Here is a 22,712-nt window from a genome sequence, read left to right as displayed (position 1 = left end):
ATTTTGCAATGTTTGGCACATATATTTATCCTAAACAAGACTGAGTTATAATGTTATATTATTCAACGCCTCACTGACAATATGCAGAGATGAGGGACAATAATGCTGTATTTTGTGACATATGTGAACATTTGGCGACAAACATCTTGGTTGGCACCACTTGTCAATCAAAACATTCCCAATGGAGCTTAGAAGTGAAAAGGTACTGTAAATATTTGAACTTACTCAACTAAACAAACTCGCTAGTTAGATTACAAGAGCCACATAGACAATAAAGTTTTGTAATAACATATTGATTGATACTGATGCAATCACAATTTGCTGGTCGGCACACCAACACCAGAGGTCCTAGCCTTCTTCTCGACAACCTTTGAGAGCTCCCTCACGTCCTCTTTGGGAATATGGCGAGGGTGACTTAACCAAAGACCTCCATCAACCACCAGTGTAGTCCCATTTACATATTTGCCTGCAAACAAGATTACAAAATATGTCAAATGTCTGTTTCAGCTGAATTCTATGTGTTTCACGGCTCTATTGATTCCTTCAGATTACACCTAAAACAACAAAAACCACAATACATAGCTACCTAATTCTATTAGCTCTGTAGACAAGATATTTGATACGACCTTCAGGCTTTGGGTAAGTTGTGCACAGTTCTTGTTGACATGCTGAGACTTATCATAATCTGGTTAGGAAACATGTAGAACAGCAGAACCAACCTGCATCAGAAGCAAGGTAGAGTGCAGCCATGGCTATGTCCCGCTTCTCCCCAAATTTGAATAATGGCATCATTTCTCGACGGCCCTTGCTCATTTCTTCAGGTGCAAGCTTCCTCAGTCCCGGGGTGTCTTGAATTGGTCCGGGTGCAATCCCGTTGACTCTAATGTCATAATCTGTTCCCCACTCCAGAGCCAGTGATCTTGTGATGCTATCAACCCCAGCCTACACAAACCAATCCATCAGAAAAAAAAAATCCTGCTTATTCCAGTTATTTTCTCTTATTATGGAGTGGTTCAGAGAAGAGAACCAGGTACCTTAGCAGCAGAGACATGAATTTGGTACCAAGTCGCAGTGTAATGCAGTGTTGCACTTATGTTAATGATTAGGCCACCAGTGGACGGACCTTTTCCTGGCCCACCCTTTTTCAGATACTTGAGGGCTTCATAGCACATTGTGTATGTACCCAAAGTGTCGATCTCAAGAACTGCAGAGAGAAATTTGGTCAATACAAAAACCTCTCTGAAAAAGCGAAGGGTATTCACTTAATTTTGTTAGGTCTAGGTGCTTTTCTTCTAGTACTCAGATCGTTCCTGCTTTTCAGATATTCAGTCTCATTCGAAGCTTTAGACAAGGGTGTTTTTTAAATTTAACGTCAGTTACTAGCTTGGGTGTCCCAGCATAGCAGGTCCCAAGCCCTGGTAAAGGAGGAGGGTTGTGTTAAATGCGGCGAGCCAATGTAAAAACTCAACCACTTTTATGGAGATGAAACCCAAAAGAATCCCGTTGGGGCGTAACCCTCTTAGCGACGCGCCATGTCGGAACCCGGGTATGGTGTTAAATGAGCAAGGGCCGGGTCGTCACCCCCGTGACGCGCCGTGTCGCGATCTGGACACGGTGTCAAGTGAGCAAGGATCGGGTCGTCGCATCCTTAGTGGCGCGCCACATCGGCGCCCGGGTGTGGTACAAAATGAGCAAGGGTCTTCACACCTACTTCGGCGGGTGCGAAGGGTAAGGAAGCTAGTCGAGCCAACTAGGATCCGTTTAGTTAGCTGGAATGTAGGGTCCCTTACGGGTAAGTTAAGAGAGTCAGTGGACACAACGGTTAGGAGACGTGTAAATATCTTATGCGTCCAAGAGACTAAATGGAAGGGGCAGAAGGCGAAGGAGGTGGACAATACCAGCTTCAAGCTCTGGTACACAGGGATAACTTTAAATAAAAATGGAGTGGGAGTTTTGATTGATAAGAGCCTCAAGGATGGTGTGGTGGAGGTGAGAAGGCAAGGGAATAGGATCATCTTAGTTAAACTTATCATTAGTGATATGGTCTTAAACGTAATTAGTGCGTATGCCCCCAAGTAGGCCATGATGAGAGTGCTAAGCGGCTTTTCTGGGAAGACTTAGATCGCTTGGTTAGAGTTGTCCCTAGTATCAAGAAGCTCTTTATAGGAGGTGATCTTAATGGCCATGTAGGTACATCAAGTGCAGGTTTCGAGGCGGTTCATGGGGGTTTCGGATATGGTTGTAGGAACCAGGAGGGAGACGAAGTCTTAGACTTCGCCATATCTTTTGATCTGATGATAGCTAACACTTTTTTCGTAAGAAACAGTCCTATTTAGTGACCTTTAGTAGCGGCTAGTACTCTAGTTAAATCGACTTTGTCCTTACAAGGAGGGATAAATAAACATGCGTGGACTGTAAGGTGATACATGGAGAATGCGTGATCGCTCAACACAAGCTGGTGGTGGCTGACTTCCGCTTTCTGGTGCAAGCTCGTGGAAACAAACAAGCTAGGATGCTAGAACGAAGTGGTGGAAATTAGAAGGAGATGCATCAAAGGTTTTTAAGGAAAAGATCATTGAAGAGTGCCCTTGGAAGGATGAAGGCGATGCAAACAGCATGTAGGAGAAGATGGCAACATGCGTTCGGAAGATTGCTTCAGAGGTGCTTGGAGTGACCAAAGAGAGCGGATGCGACTCGAAAGACACTTGGTGGTGGAATGAAGATGTGCAAAAGGCTATTAAGGAAAAGGAGTGTTTTAAGCGTTTGTATCATGATAGGTGTGCAGACAACATAGAGAAGTACAAGGTAGCAAAGAAGACTGCAAAACGAGCGGTGAGTGAGGCAAAGGGGTGGGCCTATGAGGACTTTTATCAACGTTTGAGTACGAAGGAAGGAGAGAAGGACATTTATAGGATGGCTAGGACTCGCGATAGGAAGACAAGGGACTTCAACCAAGTCAAATGCATAAAGGATGAGAGGGACTAGCTCTTGATGAAGGAGGATGAGATCAGACATAGATGGCAAGAGTATTTTGATAAATTGTTCAATGGTGAGAACGACATTTGATGACACTAACAGACGTTTTGTGCGGAGGATTCAAGATTCGGAGGTCGAAGAAGCCTTGAAAAGGATGAAAGGGGACAAAGCGATGGGCCCTGATGGTATCCCAATCAAGGTGTGGAGATGTCTCGGGATATAGCTATAGTATGGCTAACCAAGATGTTCAACAATATCTTTCGATTGAATAAGATGCCTGAGGAGTGGAGAATATGCATATTGGTACCAATCTACAAAAACAAGGGAGATATCTAAAGTTGTACTAATTATCGGAGAATTAAGTTGATGAGCCACACTACAAAGTTATAGGAGAGAGTCATCGAGCAGCGCCTGCGAGGAACGACGCAGATATCAACAAACCAATTTGGTTTCATGCCTGGAAGGTCAACCACAGAAGCAATCTTCTTAATAAGACAAGTTATGGAGCGGTTTAGAGAGCAGAAGAAGGACTTCCATATGGTTTTCATTGACTTGTTGAAGGCTTATAACAAGATACCAAAAAATATTATGTGGTGGGCTTTGGACAAACATAAAGTCCCATCAAAGTACGTGACCCTTATCAAGGACATGTACAACAATATTATGACTAGTGTTCGAACAAACGATGGTAACACAGATAACTTCCTGATTAAAATTGGACTTCATTAAGGATCAGCCTTAAGTCCGTATCTCTTTGCCTTGGTAATGGATGAGGTTATCAGGAACATACAAGGGAATATCCCTTGTTATATGTTGTTCGCTGATGATGTAGTGTTAGTAGACAAAAGTCAAGCGGGAGTAAATAGGAAACTAGAGTTATGACGACAGACCTCTGAGTCTCAAGGTTTTAGATTGAGCAGAACTAAAACCGAATACATGAGATGCGACTTTGGCGGAGCTACATAGGAGGAGGGAGATGTGAGTTTGGAAGGTCAAGTAGTGCCTAAGAAGAATACCTTTCGGTATCTGGGATCAATGCTACAGAGGGACGGAGATATTGATGCGGACACTAGCCATAGAATCAAAGGAGGGTAGATCAAGTAACGACAAGCTTCTGGCATTCTCTGTAACAAGAGAGTACCACAAAAGCTAAAAGGCAAGTTTTATAGAACGACGATTAGACCGGCTATGTTGTATGGAGCATAATATTGGTCTACAAAGATTCAACATGTTCAACAACTAAGTGTTGCAGATATGCGTACGTTGCGATGGATTTGTGGCCACACAAGAATGGACTAAGTTCGAAACGATGATATACGTGATCACTTAGAGTTAGCACCAATTAAAGAAAAACTTGTTCAACATCGGTTGAGGTGGTTTGACCATGTCCAAAGAAGACCTCCAAAGGCACCAGTGTATTGTGGAGTCCTAAGCCAAGCTAATAATATGAGAGGTAGAGGAAGATCAAAATTGACATGGGGGATGCAATAAAAAGATATTCGAAAGTTTGGGATATACCTAGAGATCTATGTTTAAATAGGAGTGCTTAGAAAGCAGCTATTGAAGTGTCTGAATCATAACTTGGGGCTCACCTAACTTACTTGGGGCTGAAAGGCTATGTTATTGTTGTTACTCGCTTGGCTAATAAGCCAATTAAAACAAACAAGTTTTTGATCTAGCATAGGCACGGAGTTACTAATCGAGCAGGCAAGCACAATTGCCCAAACCAAACGAGACTTTGGCATTTCACCCATCATAAAAAACTGGTTTCGCACTTTTACCATCCCGCAAAGTGGTTTCGCTCGTTTGCTATTATGAAACTGGTGTAAACCGCTGAAATACATTTTGGGTAGTTTTAATCCGTGGAAAAAAAGAAAACACGTACTTCCACTTCTACCCCCGCCTCCGTCTTTCTCCATCTGCCCAGCCTCAACGGCAACAACAGCAATCCATCGGCCCAGCCACTGCTAGTGGGGTCCGGCTGTCGGTACCTTCTTCCTCCCTCAACCTCCACCGGTCCAACTTCTATCTATGGACAACCGAGGCTGCAGCAGCTCGCCAGTCGCCACACACACTTCCCCAGCTACAGAGCTACTCCACCTCCACACGAAGCGGGAGGCGCGAGTGGCGTGAGGCTGAGGCGCGCCGCCCCTGCACTGCAGACCACGAGCTGCGGCCATGGCGCACGCGGAGATGTCCTCACCAGAGTACCACGAGGATGCGGAGGCGCTGGCGAAGCTGGAGCAGGCGTGGGCGCGCGCCGCCGAGCTGCAACGGCCCAGCTCCCTCTCTGGCCTCTCATCTTCATTACAGCGTACTGTTCATCTTCTCCAGCTCTCTCTCCGGCCACTCATCGATCGTACGCCGATTGCCGCACCCTAACAGGGCCTCCCAACCCCGGCCGTTGCCTCAGCTCCGAACCTGCACGCACATCGTGTCTGCAAAGGGCACGTAGCGCCGTCGCGGTGGTGCTGCACACTGCCGGCGCGCAAGCTGCCGCAGCCGCGTCACTCGCAGCTAGCGCAGCCGCATTGCCTTGCCCGCCACCGCAGTCGTGCGCCTCACCGAGAGGTAGCCTGCCCGTCACCGCGATGGCTATGCGGCTTCCCCCGCCGGAAGGCGAGCCGAGCGCGACTGCCACGGAGCACAGAGGGGGAGCGGGTCCGTCTTCGTCACGCATCCACGTCGGCCAGCACAGGAGCAGCCGATGGTGCACGAGCTCGACGAGCGAGCTGGCCGTGAGCGCGCGGAACTCGGCCAAGTGGAACTCGAGGCTGGCCGCCTTGCGCCGCCTCCTCCACACCTTGTCGTCGGCGCCGAAGATGCCATCGCCGAGGAGGTACCGCACGGTGTCACCTGGTGCGTCAATCCGTTTTGACCACGAACAGGGAACGGTGACGTATAAGGAGAAAGCAGGGCAGGGGTAGAAGCGGAAGGATGTGTCTTCTTCTTTTTTCCACGAATTAAAAACTACCCAAAATGTATTTCAGCGGGTTACACCAGTTTCATAATGGTAAACGAGCGAAACCACTTTGCGGGATGGTAAAAGTGCGAAACCAGTTTTTGATGATGGGTGAAATGCCAAAGTCTCGAACCAAACACTTGGCGTATCGCTGACAATTGGGAACAATTGTAACAAAGAGCTCCACTGAATCTGAATACAAACAAGAACACAATTTGATGAAGTACCAGTCCGGAATCCCTTGGGCGTCAAATCCTCCGGGGAAGCAAGGAAGTTTCCAGCTGCACCGTTGACAAGAATGTCAAGCTTGCCAAAATGCACAACTGTCGCAGCGAGCACTCTGGCCGCGTCCTCCTGCTTGCGAACATCTCCATCGAAACCAACAGCCTGCGGGTCACACCGATCTTTGGATCATTAAAGGGTAACGCTTGTTTTATATCTTTATCCCAAAGAAAAAAGAACTATGATTCAAGTTAAGCACACTAAGTTCACTGCAGGGAGCTAGCATACAGATACGGGTTTTATTTCACAGGTTTGGCACAGGCACATTCAGTTCTGAAAACATCTAAGCTGTTTGATTTTGATGCACTGTATTCATCAATTAACTAATTCTAGAGAATAGCAATCCGACCAACATTCCTTACCACACGACAAGCAACATGCACGGCTAGCAAATCAACTTCATAACTGCTAGTAACGTTAGTTAAGGCAGTATAAGCAGAGAGCAAAAGATCGTTTTTTCCCCCAACTAAATAACGAACAGAAAGCATAAATGGAAGGCCGGCAAAAGCAAGCCAGGAGCCCAAGCCGCGGCGTAGGGAGTCGATGGGGGAACGCACCTGGAGGCCCTGGGAGCGGAGCGCGGCGACGGCCTTGTCGAGGACCTCCCGGCGGCGGCCCATGATGGCGACCTGCGCTCCGTGGCGCGCGAGCTGGGCGGCGACCTCAAAACAGATGCCGGATCCCCCGCCTGTGACCAGCGCCGCCTTGCCCTTGACCACGTCCGCCCGGAACGGGGACTCCATAGCTTCCTCAGCTCAAATCTCGCGCGCGCTGGCGACGGCCTTGCGGTTCCGGAGGCCTCGGGGGCGCAGATGGGGAAGCACCGAACGAGTACTTGACAGTTGGCTGGATGTTATTGGGTGATGGTTTGTTTGGGATTGGGAGGAGGACGGCGGAAGCTGAAGTTTCGCGTTGGCTGCTATAGCTGCCGGCGCCGGGCTCTGCGCATCTTGTTTATAATACTCCACTGTGGAGTCCACACAACCACACCGCGGCGGCGTTGATCTTCTCCTTCGTGTTTTCCAAGCCGGCACGGCACAGGATAGGCGCTAAGCACGGAGGAAAATTCGAGGGAGAAGATCGCTAAGATCAGTCAGTCAGAGAAGGAAACCGCGTCACTTTCGCCCTCCTGCTCGGTTGGTCTTCACCCGGGCCGATTGGTTCTGCTCTCCTTCGGTCCTCATCAGACAGTTCTTTACTTCTTTTATGCCCTGTCACTGCCAGCATTAGTTTTTTTTGTGTGTGTGTGTGGTTTGTCATGGAGATTTCCATCCACACCTGGCGAGGACTCCAGTTGTTACGCGTTTTGCTGCACAATCCCGCAAAAATTCTCCTGAACTCAACATGCATTGACATGATATCTGCTCGCTATGCAACATTCCTCACCAACAACCTGAACAAGCGAGAACAGTGGAAGTTGCAGTTTGTCCACAACACATCATGTGGAATGTGTTGGTTACAAACACCTTCTGGTTGGGATTGCATATCAAACTATCTCTAATGCGATTTGGAAGACGGTTACATAAAGCCATTTACATAGACTGACATAGCCAGATTGACAGCAAAGGAGATTGAATCAAAAGTAAATTAGAGTGATATGAGAATTACGCCAGTCAGCCTTCAAATCATTCTCAACACAGAGTCCAAAATCCTAATATAATGGTAGAATAGTGCAGTATGTTCAGCCTCCAAGCCACCTCGGTGGTGACGGTTGCTCAGATCCTCTCAGATGTTTGTGTGTGCAAATCATTGGTCTCAATTAGCATGCCTGTGTCTGCGTATAATCCCAGCAGCACTTCAAAAGAGTCCTATTCACTTCAGATTTCTCAACTGAAATCACCATGTTCTTGGGTATTTCAACCTTGTGGAGAGCCACCTCTATTACTCCAATACGAGAGAACAATGACAGAACATACAGTGAGATGTATGTACTGGAGTCCACTTGGATAGAAATATATCTCTATCCTACTAATTCCTCTAATATAATCATTCGGACAGACAAATAAAAATCCCATCTCGTCAATCTCTAGAGGAGCAACCTTGTTGAAACCAACCTAAGCAATATTCCATTCTCTACACTCCAAACACATGCTTCTGAACTCTTGTATTGTACTCCCTCCATCCCAATTTGTAAGTCGTTCTGGAGGTTTTAGCAGAGATTAAGGCAAGGTGTAGATAGTCACTTCTGCCCCTCTACCAATAAAGTTAATGTAGGCAACTTGCTGGTGACAGCTAGCACATGAAGACAATTTCAAATAAAGTACACGAAGCAATTACACATACGCACACCAACAATTTCAAATCTCTCTCTCTCTCTGAAACGAAACCTCCGATCTCTCTCAGAAACGCAACCTCCGATTTCAAATCTCTCTCAGAGTATCTTCCCGCCAGTGCCAGGAAGCCATTGTGCCAGCGCGAGATCCACTTCTTCACGTCTGCCCACTCGTCGGTGAGCCTAGCTGGCCACCCAGCCTCACTGGATTTGTAGCAGAATTAGAGCTACGTGATCACCAGGTGAGCTCCCCAAGCCTGATCACCCCCGTCCAGATGACCTCCCTCTAGTTCTCTGCATCCAAGCCAACTCATCAAATGTTGCATCATCTACATCAACAGGTGTGAAATTGAGTGGTTCGATCTGCAATTCATCTCAGATGGCAGAAACTGTTTTGCTAGACCTTAATTGTACACCTCCAGAAGACTCAGACGGTGGAATCATACCTAGAGAAGGCAATTTTGCAGCCCACGAGGATGCCAACACTCTAGCTCAAGATCAAGGTGGTGACTCTGTTGCTGCATGTATAAGTTCTGCATCTGCCTCTTCCTCGCTCCTCTATTGGCAGGCTTGATGTGTTAAAAATTACTGGAATGTGACTGATGAGTTAGAAATGTTGATCTAGCCAACAAATACAAATACAATATGCTCGTGGCTAAATAACATCATCATGTTGTCCATTTTCTTGTGCTCTTACAAAAATAGCATGTTGGCTTATCCATGAGTGAGTTCTGAATAGCATGTTGGCATGTTGTTGATTAAATCTTTTAGTTGTTCAATGCCATGAATTAAAAAAACATTAATCTGAATCAACCTAATTTTCAGACAGTAGGATCATACCTGGAGAAGGCGATTCTGCAGCCCACGAGGATGCCAACACTCTAGCTGAAGATGAAGGTGGTGACTCTGTTGCTGCAGGTATAAGTTCTACATCTGCCTCTTCCTCGCTCCTCTGTTAGCAGGCTTGATGAGTTAAAAAATATGCTGGAATGTGACTGATGAGTTAGAAATTTTGATCTAGCCAACAAATTCAAATCCAATATGCTCGTGGCTAAATAACATCATCATGTTGTCCATTTTCTTGTGCTCTCACAAAAATAGCATGTTGGCTTATCCATAAGTGAGTTCTGAATAGCATGTTGGCATGTTGTTGATTTATAATCTTTTAGTTGTTCAATGTCATGAATTAAAAAAACCATTAATCTAAATCAACCTAATTTTCTTCTCTTATTATTACACTTGCAGATGTGGTACCACAAATGAGGTTAAGGAGATGGTTAACTGATGCTCAGAGATACGTTGTGTACACATCTTTGCATGCCAAGAGCATAAATGGGAAACTACCAAATAATGCAACAAAGGAGGTTGCTACTTTCTTTCATGCTCATATTCGAGTTATCCAAAGGATCTGGAAATGTGCATGTGAGCAGATTGCACTAGGACAAGAGGTTGATGTTTCTAACAGAAGAACATGTCAAGTGGGTCGTAAGAAAGTTCAACTTGATCTCTCTCAAATGGCCACAATTCCACTAAATAGAAGATCCACCTTAAAGTCACTAGCCAAATCCTTAGACGTCAGTGTTTCGACATTGCACACGAAGTTCAAGCTGGGTGAGATAAGACGCCACTCCAGTACATTGAAGCCACACTTGAGAGAGAGCAACAAAAGGGATAGACTGCAGTTCTGCATTTCAATGTTGGATCAGGAAACTCTAGGGCATGCAGAACCTAGATTTGTTGATATGCAGAATATAGTGCATATTGATGAGAAATGGTATTTTATGACCAAAAAGGGGAAAAATACTACTTGACGCCTGAAGAAGATGATCCTGAACGCACTATTCAGAACAAGAACAACATTGGTAAAGTCATGTTCCTGACTGCTGTAGGTAGGCCAAAATATGATGAGGAAGGAAATTTGACATTTTCTGGAAAGCTCGGAGTATGGCCATTTGTGAAAGAGGTGCCTGCGGCAAGGAGCCAGAACAGAGAAAGAGGGACCTTAGAAACTAAATCTATCATAGTCAACCGGGAGGTGATGAGGCAATATTTGCTTGAAAAGGTTATCCCAGCCATCAAAGATAAGTGGCCACAAGAAGATACAGACAAGACTATTTTCATTCAACAAGACAATGCTAGAACCCATGTTCGTCCAAATGACCCAGCTTTTCTTGAAACTGTGGCAGCTACTGGTCTAGACATTAGACTAATGCAACAGCCAGCAAACTCCCTAGACATGAATGTTTTGGATCTTGGTTTCTTCAACTCTATACAGTCCTTGACTGATTGTGGAAGTCTAGAAACTATTGAAGATCTAATTCATAATGTGGAGGAAGAGTTTGAAGAATATGATGAGGCAATTCTGAATCGAGTATTCCTAAGTCTACAATTGTGCATGAAAGAGGTAATGAAAATTGGAGGAGGAAATTGGTACAAACTCCCACATATGAATAAGCAACGCCTAGAAAGAGAAGAGAGGTTACCTCTTCGGTTGTCATGCGAGAATGGTCTCTATGCTACTACACTAGCCCATCTAGCACAATTCGGTTGAGTATCTTAGTGTGTTGCTATAAGAGATTTTGTAAAGATTATGCTAGCACATTTTCAGAGATTATTTTTAATTTATAGAGAGGAACAAAATATTGATTCAGAACCTATGTATGAGTGACAATACTTATCTGCAATGTCACTCCAAGGTGGCCTCATTCTCTCACTGATCTTTTAGCCTGCACATGCAAGAAAGCAACATTCCACCATTATTTTTCAATCATCAATAGTTTCTCAGCTCAGTTTTCAGTTATCAATAGTTTCTCAGCTCAGAGTTAATTCATGTGTTTTTTTCTTACTTTTTATGCTCTTGTGGATATCATAAATGAGCTTCTCAAACAATCTGCTACAGTATCATACTGAACTAACAACAGTGTACGTAGATTGGTAAACTAAGCATCACTGACAGGAATAAAATAATAACATGGGGGCTGCACACTAAGAATAGTTGTTTTGCTGGCAAGATGAAACTCTAGACTGCTAGAGAGTATCATAATTCTACTTCACACAGACCAGTATGAAGCACCAAGGACTATCGACAGTCATAAGCCATAGAAAGCACCAAGGATCACCTCTAATTTTTAATATCGTTTTGTTGCCTACTTTGACACTTTGAGCTTTGACACTTTTGAGCATGGATAATGCATGAATCATTTTATGACAGCCATAAGCCAGTTGTTCTGCATTATTAGATTGAATTGGAAGTCACAAAACTTTAACGGCAGAGCGGAGTTGCTTAATTAGCGCAAGATATTCTTGCTGACAGACAGAACAACCAGAGTTTCAGACATTCATTCAGACATGTCTCTACTTCTTCGGGTCTGAATCGTCTGATGTACTGAAAACTGAATGTGACTAAGTTTTGAAATGGAAAGTGACCTTAGTGAGCTAGGTGAGGAAGTTGGGCGTCACTGGCGTGTCAGGCCGATCTGGTACTTCAGAGTTTCTGTCCAGAGAGGACTCTACCTCAACGTGCAGCGAGCAGCGTACACAGCAGAAGCAGCGGCCATCAAAGGATAGTAGATTGTCGTCATGCAGTAGTCCATCAGCGCAAGCTCTCTGAAGAAGAGTATCATCATATAATGAAGTTGCATCCACATCCATGCCATATGAACAGAACACATAATTCAGCATCAAGGCACACCAACGAAACACTAGCGAAAAACACCATCTAATCCAAAACGCACAAATACAGCATACATACCGAAAGTGTGCGCAAAATGTGTCCCAGATTCTCTGTTCTCTGCCATCCGTCTCGACGGCTCCCTCGTACTGCAAAGCATTTGTTCAGATACTCCATACCCAAGGCCAACCAGCTCCTAGTAAAGCAACCCCAAGCACATCTAAGGCGTCAGTTCAGAAACCACCTCACCTCACCTCGCACGCCCCGAGCACCATGACCACCGCCTGCAGGGCCGACAAGTAGTGGAAGTACCTCTCGTCGTGGCTTCGGGTCCAGTTGCTGGGCGGCTGCCCCGTGGCGGCCACGAAGCAGCGCATCGAGTAGTACTTGGCGATGCGCGCGCACAGCGCGCCGAGGCGCGCGTCGATGACGAGGAGCGGGAACGGGGACTCTGGCGTGGCCGTGGCGTTGCAGATGAGCGCGTCGAGGAGGTGCGCGGGCTGGCAGACGTACATTGCGAGCGGGACGGTGCGGCCATAGGTGTGGCAACCGCATCCGGGCGTGGTGACGGCGGAGCGGACGGCGCAGCGGTGGAGGATGTTGGAGTTGACGAAGGAGATCCCCGTCTGGGCGCCGACGTTGCGCGCGAAGCCCGCGACGCGGGCGTTGTTGAGGCGGATGACGAGGTCGTGCGCGTCGATCTGCGTGCCCCGACGGGACCCCAGGAGGATGCCACTGTTGGCGAGCAGCGCCGCCACCTCGGCTAGGATCTGGTCCCCGCCGACGTCGATGGCCGCGAGGCGCCGGAGCAGCGCGTCGCTGCCCCCGGCGAACCAGGACGCGCCTATGGGGAGGGGGAGGGAGAGGTAGCGGCGGAAGGCGAGGGACAGGAGCGCGAGCGCGAGGAGGAAGAGGACGGACGGGAGGCGGCGGCGCTTCATCTCCGTGGGCGAGGGGGCGGGCGGCCAGATCCGCCTGCCATTAGTAGGCGCGGTGGGCCGGTAGTGGCCGCCGACGCGGGGAGCGAGGTGAGGTGGGGTGGGGGAGAAAGCACCACCTCGCCGAACCACGCGCCGCCCCGGCCAAATCAGTGAAAAGATGAAGTTTTTATCAAACAATACAAGATTCCTAATGAAGATTCGGAGAGGAGGAGGTACATACACTAAATCTAGATGGGCGCCGCTGCCGCCTTCTGCCCTTCTTCTTGCGCCGCCCCAGATCCAGCTCCCAAGCTGCGACAGCACGAGGCATTTGTGGATTCCAGTTTTGAAGGCACATCGAAGCGCTTGCTAGATTAGAGGGGACCAAAGACGCCGGCGATTTTGGGGGAAGGCGGAGCAAGACACCGGCGATTTTGGGGGAAGGCGGAGCAAGACGCCGGTGATTTTGGGAAGGCTCGATCTAGATCTGGGGCGGAGGGAGCTAGGCAGTCGACCGGGCGAAAGGCAGGAGCCAACCGAGCGAGCGGAGGCGAGGGTAATTTTGGAATAGACCGAAGCTGAATGAATACGGGACCGTACGACGACTTATAATTTGGGAAAAGTGAACAGGGTCAGAACGACTTACAAATTTGGACGGAGGGAGTAAGGGTTAGTGAAATCCTCTATAACAATTTCGTACAAGCTCCACAAGTTTGGAGGCATTTATGAAGTATTTGATTTGGGGAATGAATCATGAACTCATTCCTCAAATTTAGTAGAATGAACTCATTCCTCGTACTAGTACTAATAATTAGCTTGTGAGGAATAAGGTGATGATGGAAACTCATTCTATTACATAAACCGAACAAAAAAGTAAAGAGTAAGATGATGATGTACTACTTCACTCCCCCAAACCAAACATCCCATTAATCTCCTTAGGTCCCATGAGAGCCACCATCACTTGGTACGAGGGAAAGCCTTAGCCCACAAGGGACCCACAAGGGAGGAGAGGTCTCAAGTGGCATAGCGGCATGTTATGTATGTAACGTCTTTTTCTCGTGGGAGCATAGAAGAGCTTTGAGTCCAAAAATTCTGGTTAAATACCATACAAAAAATCTTGATATAGTTGTCTCGACACCTTTTGGAACAAAGTGCCACATTCTCATAGCAGAAGTACGATGGCCCAATAGCTTGTGCAGGTAGCCATCTGTCCACTGGTCTTGACCATTGGTTTCGCAGGTTAAATCTAACCATTGACAGTGCCCATTTCCCTCAAATCTTGGCATGTGCTTGACCTCCGAATATCTTTCGCTCAAATCTTGTGTAGACATGTAGCTGTTACATGTTTTGTTAGTACACGTACAATTTCACCCATTTCCCTTAATTTTAGGGTAGTTACAACTCCGGACAGCCAATTTGCCATGTTCTAGCATGTGAATATTTGGCAATAAGCACCTCTTGGTTGGGATCCCATACCGATCTCAACTATTTCTAATGCAAATTGGGAGACAACAGTAAATATTCTCTGCTCAGCCGGCTAACAAGCCATGTGCATGGACTGGTGACATAGCCAAACTGACAACAATACTTGGACAACAATATGGACATATATGATACAGAACACACCGAAGAGCTACATAGTCAGATATGTCATCACAATTTGCTGGATGGCACCCCAACACCAGAGGCCCTAACCTTCTTCTCGACAACTTTAGAGAGTGCCTTCACTTCCTCCTTGGGAATATGGCGAGGCCGACTCAACCAAAGGCCTCCGTCAACAATAATTATAGCCCCATTTACATATTTTCCTGAAAATCAGATTGTACCACACATCAACTGTCTGGAAATCATCAACAAAAGAAAAATGGCTAGGTTTTCAGGTGAGGCTATTTTCTGTTTCTTCATCAACATGAGGCTAAAACTTATTACAGATCAACCACGGTGGTTACATTGACTACTTAAAAGGCATGCATGAATATAAAACAGAACGATTGTTAGTCCAATAAGTATGGGCACAACGTCTTCTGGCTAACTTTCAGATAAGCGGATGCTCAGTATTAACTGAAATTCTCTGTATAATGCTTTCTGATAATCTGGATAGAAAACAGGGAAGAACACAGCCAAGCGGCTAACCTGCATCAGAAGCTAGATAGAGTGCGGCCATTGCTATGTCCCATTTCTCCCCAAGCTTAAATAATGGCATCGTTTCTCGTTTCTCCTTGCTCATTTCTTCAGGCGCAAGTTTCCTCATTCCTGGAGTGTCTTGAATTGGTCCAGGTGCAATTCCATTTACTTTAATGTCGTAATCTGTTCCCCATTCCAGAGCCAATGATCTTGTGATACTATCAACACCTGCCTATACAAGCCGGTCAATCAGGAGGAGTCTACATACTTCATCGATTTTCTCTTGCAGAGCGGTTCAGAGAAGGTCCAAGTACCTTGGCGGCAGAGACATGAATTTGGTACCAGGCTGCCGTGTATTGCAGCGTAGCGCTTATGTTAATGATAAGGCCACCAGAGGAAGGAACTCTCCCTGGTCCACCCTTTTTGAGATACTTGAGGGCTTCATAACACATTGTGTATGTACCCACAGTGTCAATGTCAAGAACTGCAGAGAGAAAATATTGTCAATGCGAACTTCTCTGAAACATAGTATTAAAGGCCGTGGTACAATAAACAAAAGTTAATACAACTTTAGTTCTTTAGGTAACAGCCTAGCACAACTACACAAACTGAGGCAGTGTAATAATGACAACAGTGTACACAGAATTGGAATGAAGAATAACACTGAATCAAAACAAGGGCACGTTATGATGGAGTACCAGTTTGGAATCCCTTGGGCTTCAAATCCTCTGGGGAGGCAAGGAAGTTGCCAGCAGCACCATTGACAAGAATGTCCAGCTTGCCGAAATGCTCAACCGTTGCTGCAATCACTCTGGCAGCATCCTCTTGCTTGCGGACATCTCCATCAAAACCAACAGCCTGCAAGTCACAGCAATATTCGGTTGCTGAACTGTTTACTAACCCGAACCATGGTATGGAGCATAGTGAATTTCATTTGATAAGTAGAGGCATTGGCAATATTAAATTCCAAAGGTACAAGTATAAAGTGCTCGACTGCCTGCAGCCCTGCACAGATGCATTCCTACATTAGAACCACTTCCCAGACTAAAAGCTGATGCATTGGATTCGGTGAGCCAAGACACATTCAGCGAATGTTTCCTCCTCACAGTATTACTCAGGCAGTAACAAATTCCTTTTTTTTTTGCGCCAATATGAATTTGCATTGATCACCAAAGGAGATCTAAATTAGTGACATGAAAATTACACCAGTCAACCTTTAAATCATTCACAAGTTCGATCACACAAAAAGATGCTAGAATTCTAGAACTAAGACAACAAAGATTGTAAAGACTGCAGACCCTCCATGATAGACTTCTCACAGAGTTAAAGATCCTAAATTAACGGTACAATAGTGCAGAATGTTCGCCCTCCAAGCTATCTCGGTAGTGATGGTTGCTCCTAGCAAGGTGGTTGCATGTACTGCCCCCAATCACCAGATCAAAACTCCCCATCCTCCTAATATACACGTCGATCCTCATGTCGGTATTTGCGGCTCATGAGATCTATTAGTGTGCCTGTCTACGTCTAATCCCATCAACTCTTCAGAATAGTCCTGTTCACTTTAGATTTCTCAACTGAAAAACGTCATGTTCATGCATGTCCCAAGCTTGTGAAGAGCACCTCTGCTTCTCCAGTATCAGAGAACAAGGGCACCAGATTCATGCCATTTAAAAACATTGCCTTGACTACTGAAATACAGTATGAAACAATGTCCACTTGGAAAGAATTGCCTAGAGACCTATATTTCTTTATCGTACTAATTCCTCTAATATGAATATATGATCCTTTGAAAAAAAACAAATAAATTTTTCATCTTATCAAGCTCCATACGAGCAACCTTGTTCAAACCAACCCAAGCAAGAGTCTATTTTCTACACTCCTCTAGCACACAACTCTCAGGGGAGGTGGAAAGGGCTAAGCGAATCCACACTAACAATTTCACATTGGCCACACAAGTTTGAAGACAATTAAACTGTTGCCTTGGGTCCCATTAGGGCCAGTGGGACACCACTTCTTGCTACAAGGGAGGAGGAGGGGAGACGAGCTTCGGCTCGACTGGCCAGGAGGTGAGGCTTAAGGCCTCTGCCTGCCGACCGGAGTTCAAGGCCCGCTGTGGGCAGAATTTCCGGTACCCACCAAAAAAATCCCCTCGTCTGTCTCGACTTTTCCAAAGCACAGGCAACGGACCGGCCCACTCACTGGGTAACGGGCCCCTGTGTAAGGGCGGGACACGGTGTTCGGGGGTTTTCTCGGCCTGTGTGAGAAGGTCTTCTTCCTTAAGCACAAAGTTGTGGGGGCTGTCTGTCCACCGTAGGCCGAGTTTTTTTTTTTTTTTTACAAGGGAGGAGGAGAAGTGACCTAATCTCAAGTGGCGTGTTATGTATGTACTTTTTTTTTCTGGCAACTAAATAAAAGTATAATACAGCAACTCAAGTACTCAACCAATAACTAACTAGTATAGTTCTCGCACAGGACATTGCACGACTAACCGATTCTCCTCTTACTACTGAAACTACTTGGCACTTTGTCAGCAGAAAAGCAAACTAACTCCCATCCGCCACTGGCCCACTCCCAACCCCAAACCGACGACGAGAGCCCAGGAACACGAGGACGGCAGTGGTAGGCAGAGCGCCAGAGCGGGAGGGAGTCTACGGGGGATTACGTGCGTGCGTACCGTGAGGCCCTCGGAGCGGAGCGCGGCGACGGCCTTGTCGAGGACCTCGCGGCGGCGGCCCATGAGCGCGACGTGCGCGCCGTGGCGCGCGAGCTGCGCGGCGATCTCGAAGCCGATGATGGCAGTTGGCACTGTGGTTGATAGATTGCGTGGCCTTGTCTTTGACACGAGGAAAGAAAGCCCACAAGTGGAGCAAATTGTTTTCGAGGAAAACGTGGAGTAAATAATTTGTTTTTTTTTTCTGCGGGGAACGTGGAGTATGCATGTGGTCTCCTGTCAAATTACAGTTCACTTTGACTGTAACTGAAGTGAAACTTTTATTGAGATTTTAGGAGAAATGGAAAATGTATTGACCATAATGACATGTATTAGTTTAAATAAAAGCTCCGTTGAAACATATTTTATGGAAAAATTAAATCAACTAGACATTGTAGATCAAGACGATTCAGGAAGCCGATCAAGACGGAGAGAATGATCACGAGACTCCCCAGTGAAGACATGGAGGGCAATGTGTGTTTGTGTTGCTGTTATATGTCTTGTTTGTTTTCCAGGTTCTGCTTCTCCATGTAATCAAAGTTAGTTGGCGGTCCAGCGATCTCTCTTTTTTTTTCTTTTTTTTTTTTTTGCTTTTCTGGACAATCTAAGCTGCTGTATTTCCGTTACTATGGTAATGGAAACGGGGATGTCCTCGCTTTGGGAGAGAAAAAAAACTGGACATTGTAGATGCTGACGTATTTTTTCTATAAATTTCATCAAAGTTAAAGAAATTGAATGAGAGCAAAGTTAAAATAAATTACAATTTACAGCAGACGGAATATTTGATAAGCCCCGGAGGGCCGGAGACGTAATGAAGCGTGTTTTGTAGCTTGTCACGTTTATTAAGCGAGTGATCATCACGCCCTGATGATATAACGCAGGCCCAGTCAGTAGGTATGGGGTCCGGTACGATTGTAATGACGGGATTTCTAGCCCAATTCAAGTAGCGGGCAGAAACCGGCCCAGCTAGCCCTGTATCGTTTTATATAGATTTGGAAAAAGTCCACATTACCTTCTCAACTTTCGTGAAAATCCGTTTTTCTCCTTAAACTCCAAAATCGGGAAAAACACCTCCGTCAACTTTTTAAAACCGTTCATGTTACCTCCCTGACCCGGTTATAAGCGGTTTTAAAGGAGGTTTTGTCTTTTTCTTTTTTATTTATTTCGGTCGAATCTTTGAAAAAATCATAGTAAATCACAGAAAAATCATAAAATGGAAAATTCAATTTTTTGGAGTCCACATAAGTAGATCTACACAGTGAATATATAATATTGTATGCTTTAGTACAAAGTTTTTATTATAGCTTTAGATCTATGCTTTTCTGTAATTAAATAGAATAATTCATAGCTGCAGTTTCTATGGTTCAATTGTGGTGAAATTTTTATGGTGGGATAATTAGTTCATGTTTAAACTGTAGTAAAAATTTCATACTCATTGGATCATGTATAACTTAGTTATAGATTTTATTTAGGTTTATGCTTGTTAAATATAAATAAATCTATAACTAAGCTATATATGATCCAATGAGTATGAAATTTTTACTACAATTCAATCATACAATAATTAGCCCACCATAAAAAAATTATCACAATTGAACCATAGAAACCGCAACTATGAATTATTTCAATTAATTACAGAAAAGTATAGATCTAAATCACAGCAAAAACTTTATACTAAAGCATACCATATTATATGTTCACTGTGTAGATCTACTCATGTGGAGTCCAACAAAATTGGATTTTCTATTTTATAATTTTTCTGTGAATTAGTATGGTTTTTCAAAGATTTAGCCGAAATAAATAAAAAACCGCCTTCAAAACTGCTTATAACCGGATCAGGGAGGTAAGATGAACGGTTTGAAAAGTTGAGGAAAGTGTTTTGCTCAGTTTTAGAGTTCAGAAAGGAAAAACGGACTTTAATAAAAGTTGAGGAGGCAATGTGAACTTTTATTACCTATAGATTTTGATTTGGATCCATTCACGCGCAAGCGCAACCGTCGGAGTCGGAAGATGCAGAAAGCAAGAGGCCTATTGTAACAAGAAGACATGCTGATTGCTAGCTGACTATTGTAACCTGCAGGGGGGCCTTCGAGGGCGACGGCGGCGACGGCGACGGGAGTCCGATCGATCCGGCCGGTCCACGTCACGGCATGCACACCGCAGCGGAGTTCTTATCCCGACTAGGCAGTCGCGTAGTAAGACGAACTTGTATAAGTAAGTAATCCAATAACCCAGCACAGCCGCAGCAGCCACGTCGCCACGAGCACGACGACCCTTGTTGTGCCTCCACGATCGGACACGTACCGTGTATGCGTCCTTCTCGTACAGGAAATAAACAGGAGCCGCGCCGTCGCGTCGTGCCATTAACCGGGTCGGGATATGCCGGAATATGCCACACGCGACTTCGTGCCAGGCGATCGAGGTCGAGGCCGGCCGGTCTTCTCTCGGCTCTCGCCATCGCCATGCATGACAGCATGAGCGAGCGCGTTGCTGTCGAGGCCAGGCTTCCGGCGCCATGCATTCATGCTGGTTGATGCCGATCGAGAGAACGATAATGATGCCACGCACAACCACATCATGATGCAGCGACGAGCGAGGCCACAGCCCACATGGCCACCGGCCACCTGGTACCGGTAGTGGCCCACAATAATGCCGCGTCTGCGTTCAATACCCATACTTGGATGGATCAGGGTATGTAATTTTTTTTTTGAAACTTATCAGGGTATGTAATTGACCTTTTATTATATTTGTACTAATAATAAATATCTGGACTTCTGGAGCTTCGGTTTCTTTCGTGAACCGTGATCGAAAACCTCTTCATTTGCTTCACCTATGTGGTATATACGATTGATATACTTCTGGACGGAGTATGTTTTATCAGTGTGTGTTTGCTTTAGGCATGTTTATTGGGATCCGCCGACCCGATAACATATGCAATTCCTCTAGTAAAACGCTTATAAAATTAAGAAAATAATCATGTTATGTAATGAGGTTAACTTTAACGGAGAGACTAGCGTCCGGACGTCCGGACACCTGCGCACGTTGCCCGCCTGTTTTCAATAATGATAACCTCAGGGCGTCTATGGATGCAGCGTCGTGCTCCGCGCCTGCTGCCCGCCTATGGATGTAGCTTCGTGCTCCGCGCCTGCTGCCACGTCCATGGATACAGCTTTGTGCTCCGCGCCTGCTGTTGCGCGCGGGGACTGTTGTGCCCGAGGGGACCAACCTCGCCTACGCCCCCTTGCTGCGCCTGCTCATGAAACACTTGCAACATAAAGCATTTGCTGCAACATACGTCTGAAACAGATGAAACATTTACAACATACGTTTGCAACATATGTAACATCCAAATACAACACTTGCAACATACATTTGAAATAACTGAAAAATACACTTGCAACATACATATATAGCCAGTGCAACATATACAACATCCAGATAAAAACGCTTGCAACATACGTTTGAAACAGTTGAAACATTTGAAACATACACTTGCAACATACGTGTATAGTCATTGCAACATATATATGAACATCCAGATAAAAATGCTTGCAACATATGTTTGAAACAGCTGAAACATACACTTGCAACATACGTGTATAGTCATTGCAACATACATATGGAACACCAGATCTACTTATGCAACATCCAGATAGAACATATGCAACATACATTTAAAACGTACGAAACATACAGTTGCAATATGTGCTCATCTACTTGCCGCCCCCAATGGACGATCGTTGACGTGGAGCTTGACGCTGGCACGGAGCTCAATGCCACGGCGCGGAGGTCAGACCTTGGCTGTGCGCAGCGCGAGTCTGAACGAGAGACGTGAGGTGTGGCGGAGCGCAGCGCAAGGCACGAGGCATGAGGCGTGGGTGGGTGCCCGCGAGGCACGGTGGCAGGCGGGTCCACCCTGTCCGGGTCCGTCCTGTTCGGCCAGACGGACGCTCAGAGAGCATTACCGTAACTTTAACGGCTCTAATGATGTTATTGGCTAGATTCGCTCTAGCCAAGCTTAGTACTCATAATAACTCATTAAGAGGGCACCTATCTCAGTATTGTGTCTGATATGCTCTCTATTTTTTATTTAAATGGGAAAGGATGATATACACCATGTTCGCTTGGGCTTGTTTGGCTTATAAGCCGTACTTTTTCAGCCAACGAATAGTACTTTTCTCTCTCACTAAATCAGTTAACACTACTTTCAGTCATGACTTATCAGCCAAACAAACTCAAACGAACAGGACGATACTCAGATCCGATGAGTCATACCTCGTCTCGTGGATGCTGGACTGTCTAAGATGATATTTATGGATCATGAGTTGGGGCAAGGCAAAAAAAAAATGAAATTACTGCTCAATGACATTGAACAATTACCAGAACTAAAACTCATTTTTTATTACAAGAGTGAAATACTTTGTTTTGGAGAAGCAAAACATTATGAGCAGGAATGTATAATAGTACAGAAACTATCTCTAATGACGGTATAAATTGATTTGTATTGGCGCTAATTTACCGGTCAATGTAAAAAAACAGTAAAAATAGGGTATTTCCACTAACAATGACCCTAACGCTAGTAAAAATACTTTCAATTGGTGATCCACTTAAACTTCCAAAAAGCAAAGTGAAAAATACAAAAAAAAAGGACAATTACTTCTGAAAACAATTTATATAGTACTGATAATGTATAATAAATTAATTCAACAACCCCACATCCTTAATTGTATATCTAATAATACCTCTTTGTTGCTTACAATAAAAGGATTGACAATTCACACACGCAGAGGCTACAC

At 45.4% G+C, this 22,712-nt stretch overlaps 3 protein-coding genes and 1 pseudogene across 3 annotated transcripts; 1 reads left to right on the top strand and 3 right to left on the bottom strand.

Annotated features, from left to right (window-relative positions):
- Positions 1-50: 50 nt before the first annotated feature.
- LOC136491426 (peroxisomal 2,4-dienoyl-CoA reductase [(3E)-enoyl-CoA-producing]-like) lies at positions 51-7,393 on the bottom strand. Its single transcript, XM_066487709.1, has 5 exons — positions 6,778-7,393; positions 6,166-6,325; positions 1,035-1,204; positions 720-942; positions 51-466 (listed from the first exon to the last, which is right to left on the bottom strand). The coding sequence occupies exons 1-5, from the start codon at positions 6,961-6,963 to the stop codon at positions 312-314; spliced, it is 894 nt and encodes a 297-aa protein (XP_066343806.1). The 5' UTR covers positions 6,964-7,393; the 3' UTR covers positions 51-311.
- Positions 7,394-9,338: 1,945 nt separating this feature from the next.
- Positions 9,339-11,207, top strand: LOC136493662 (uncharacterized; annotated as a pseudogene).
- Positions 11,208-12,407: 1,200 nt separating this feature from the next.
- On the bottom strand, positions 12,408-13,103 carry LOC136492329 (sialyltransferase-like protein 2). Its single transcript, XM_066488386.1, has one exon. It carries the CDS (start codon positions 13,101-13,103, stop codon positions 12,408-12,410), a length of 696 nt encoding a protein of 231 aa, XP_066344483.1.
- A 648-nt stretch (positions 13,104-13,751) lies between these two features.
- Positions 13,752-18,011, bottom strand: LOC136493663 (peroxisomal 2,4-dienoyl-CoA reductase [(3E)-enoyl-CoA-producing]-like). Its single transcript, XM_066489764.1, has 5 exons — positions 17,881-18,011; positions 15,905-16,064; positions 15,521-15,690; positions 15,216-15,438; positions 13,752-14,890 (listed from the first exon to the last, which is right to left on the bottom strand). The coding sequence occupies exons 1-5, from the start codon at positions 17,941-17,943 to the stop codon at positions 14,736-14,738; spliced, it is 771 nt and encodes a 256-aa protein (XP_066345861.1). The 5' UTR covers positions 17,944-18,011; the 3' UTR covers positions 13,752-14,735.
- Positions 18,012-22,712: the final 4,701 nt, after the last annotated feature.

This window comes from Miscanthus floridulus, chromosome 11 (genome assembly GCF_019320115.1).
Source record: "Miscanthus floridulus cultivar M001 chromosome 11, ASM1932011v1, whole genome shotgun sequence".
Taxonomy (NCBI): Eukaryota; Viridiplantae; Streptophyta; class Magnoliopsida; order Poales; family Poaceae; genus Miscanthus; species Miscanthus floridulus.
Note: the sequence above shows the minus strand (reverse complement) of the source record. Positions and strands in the feature narration are given on the sequence as shown.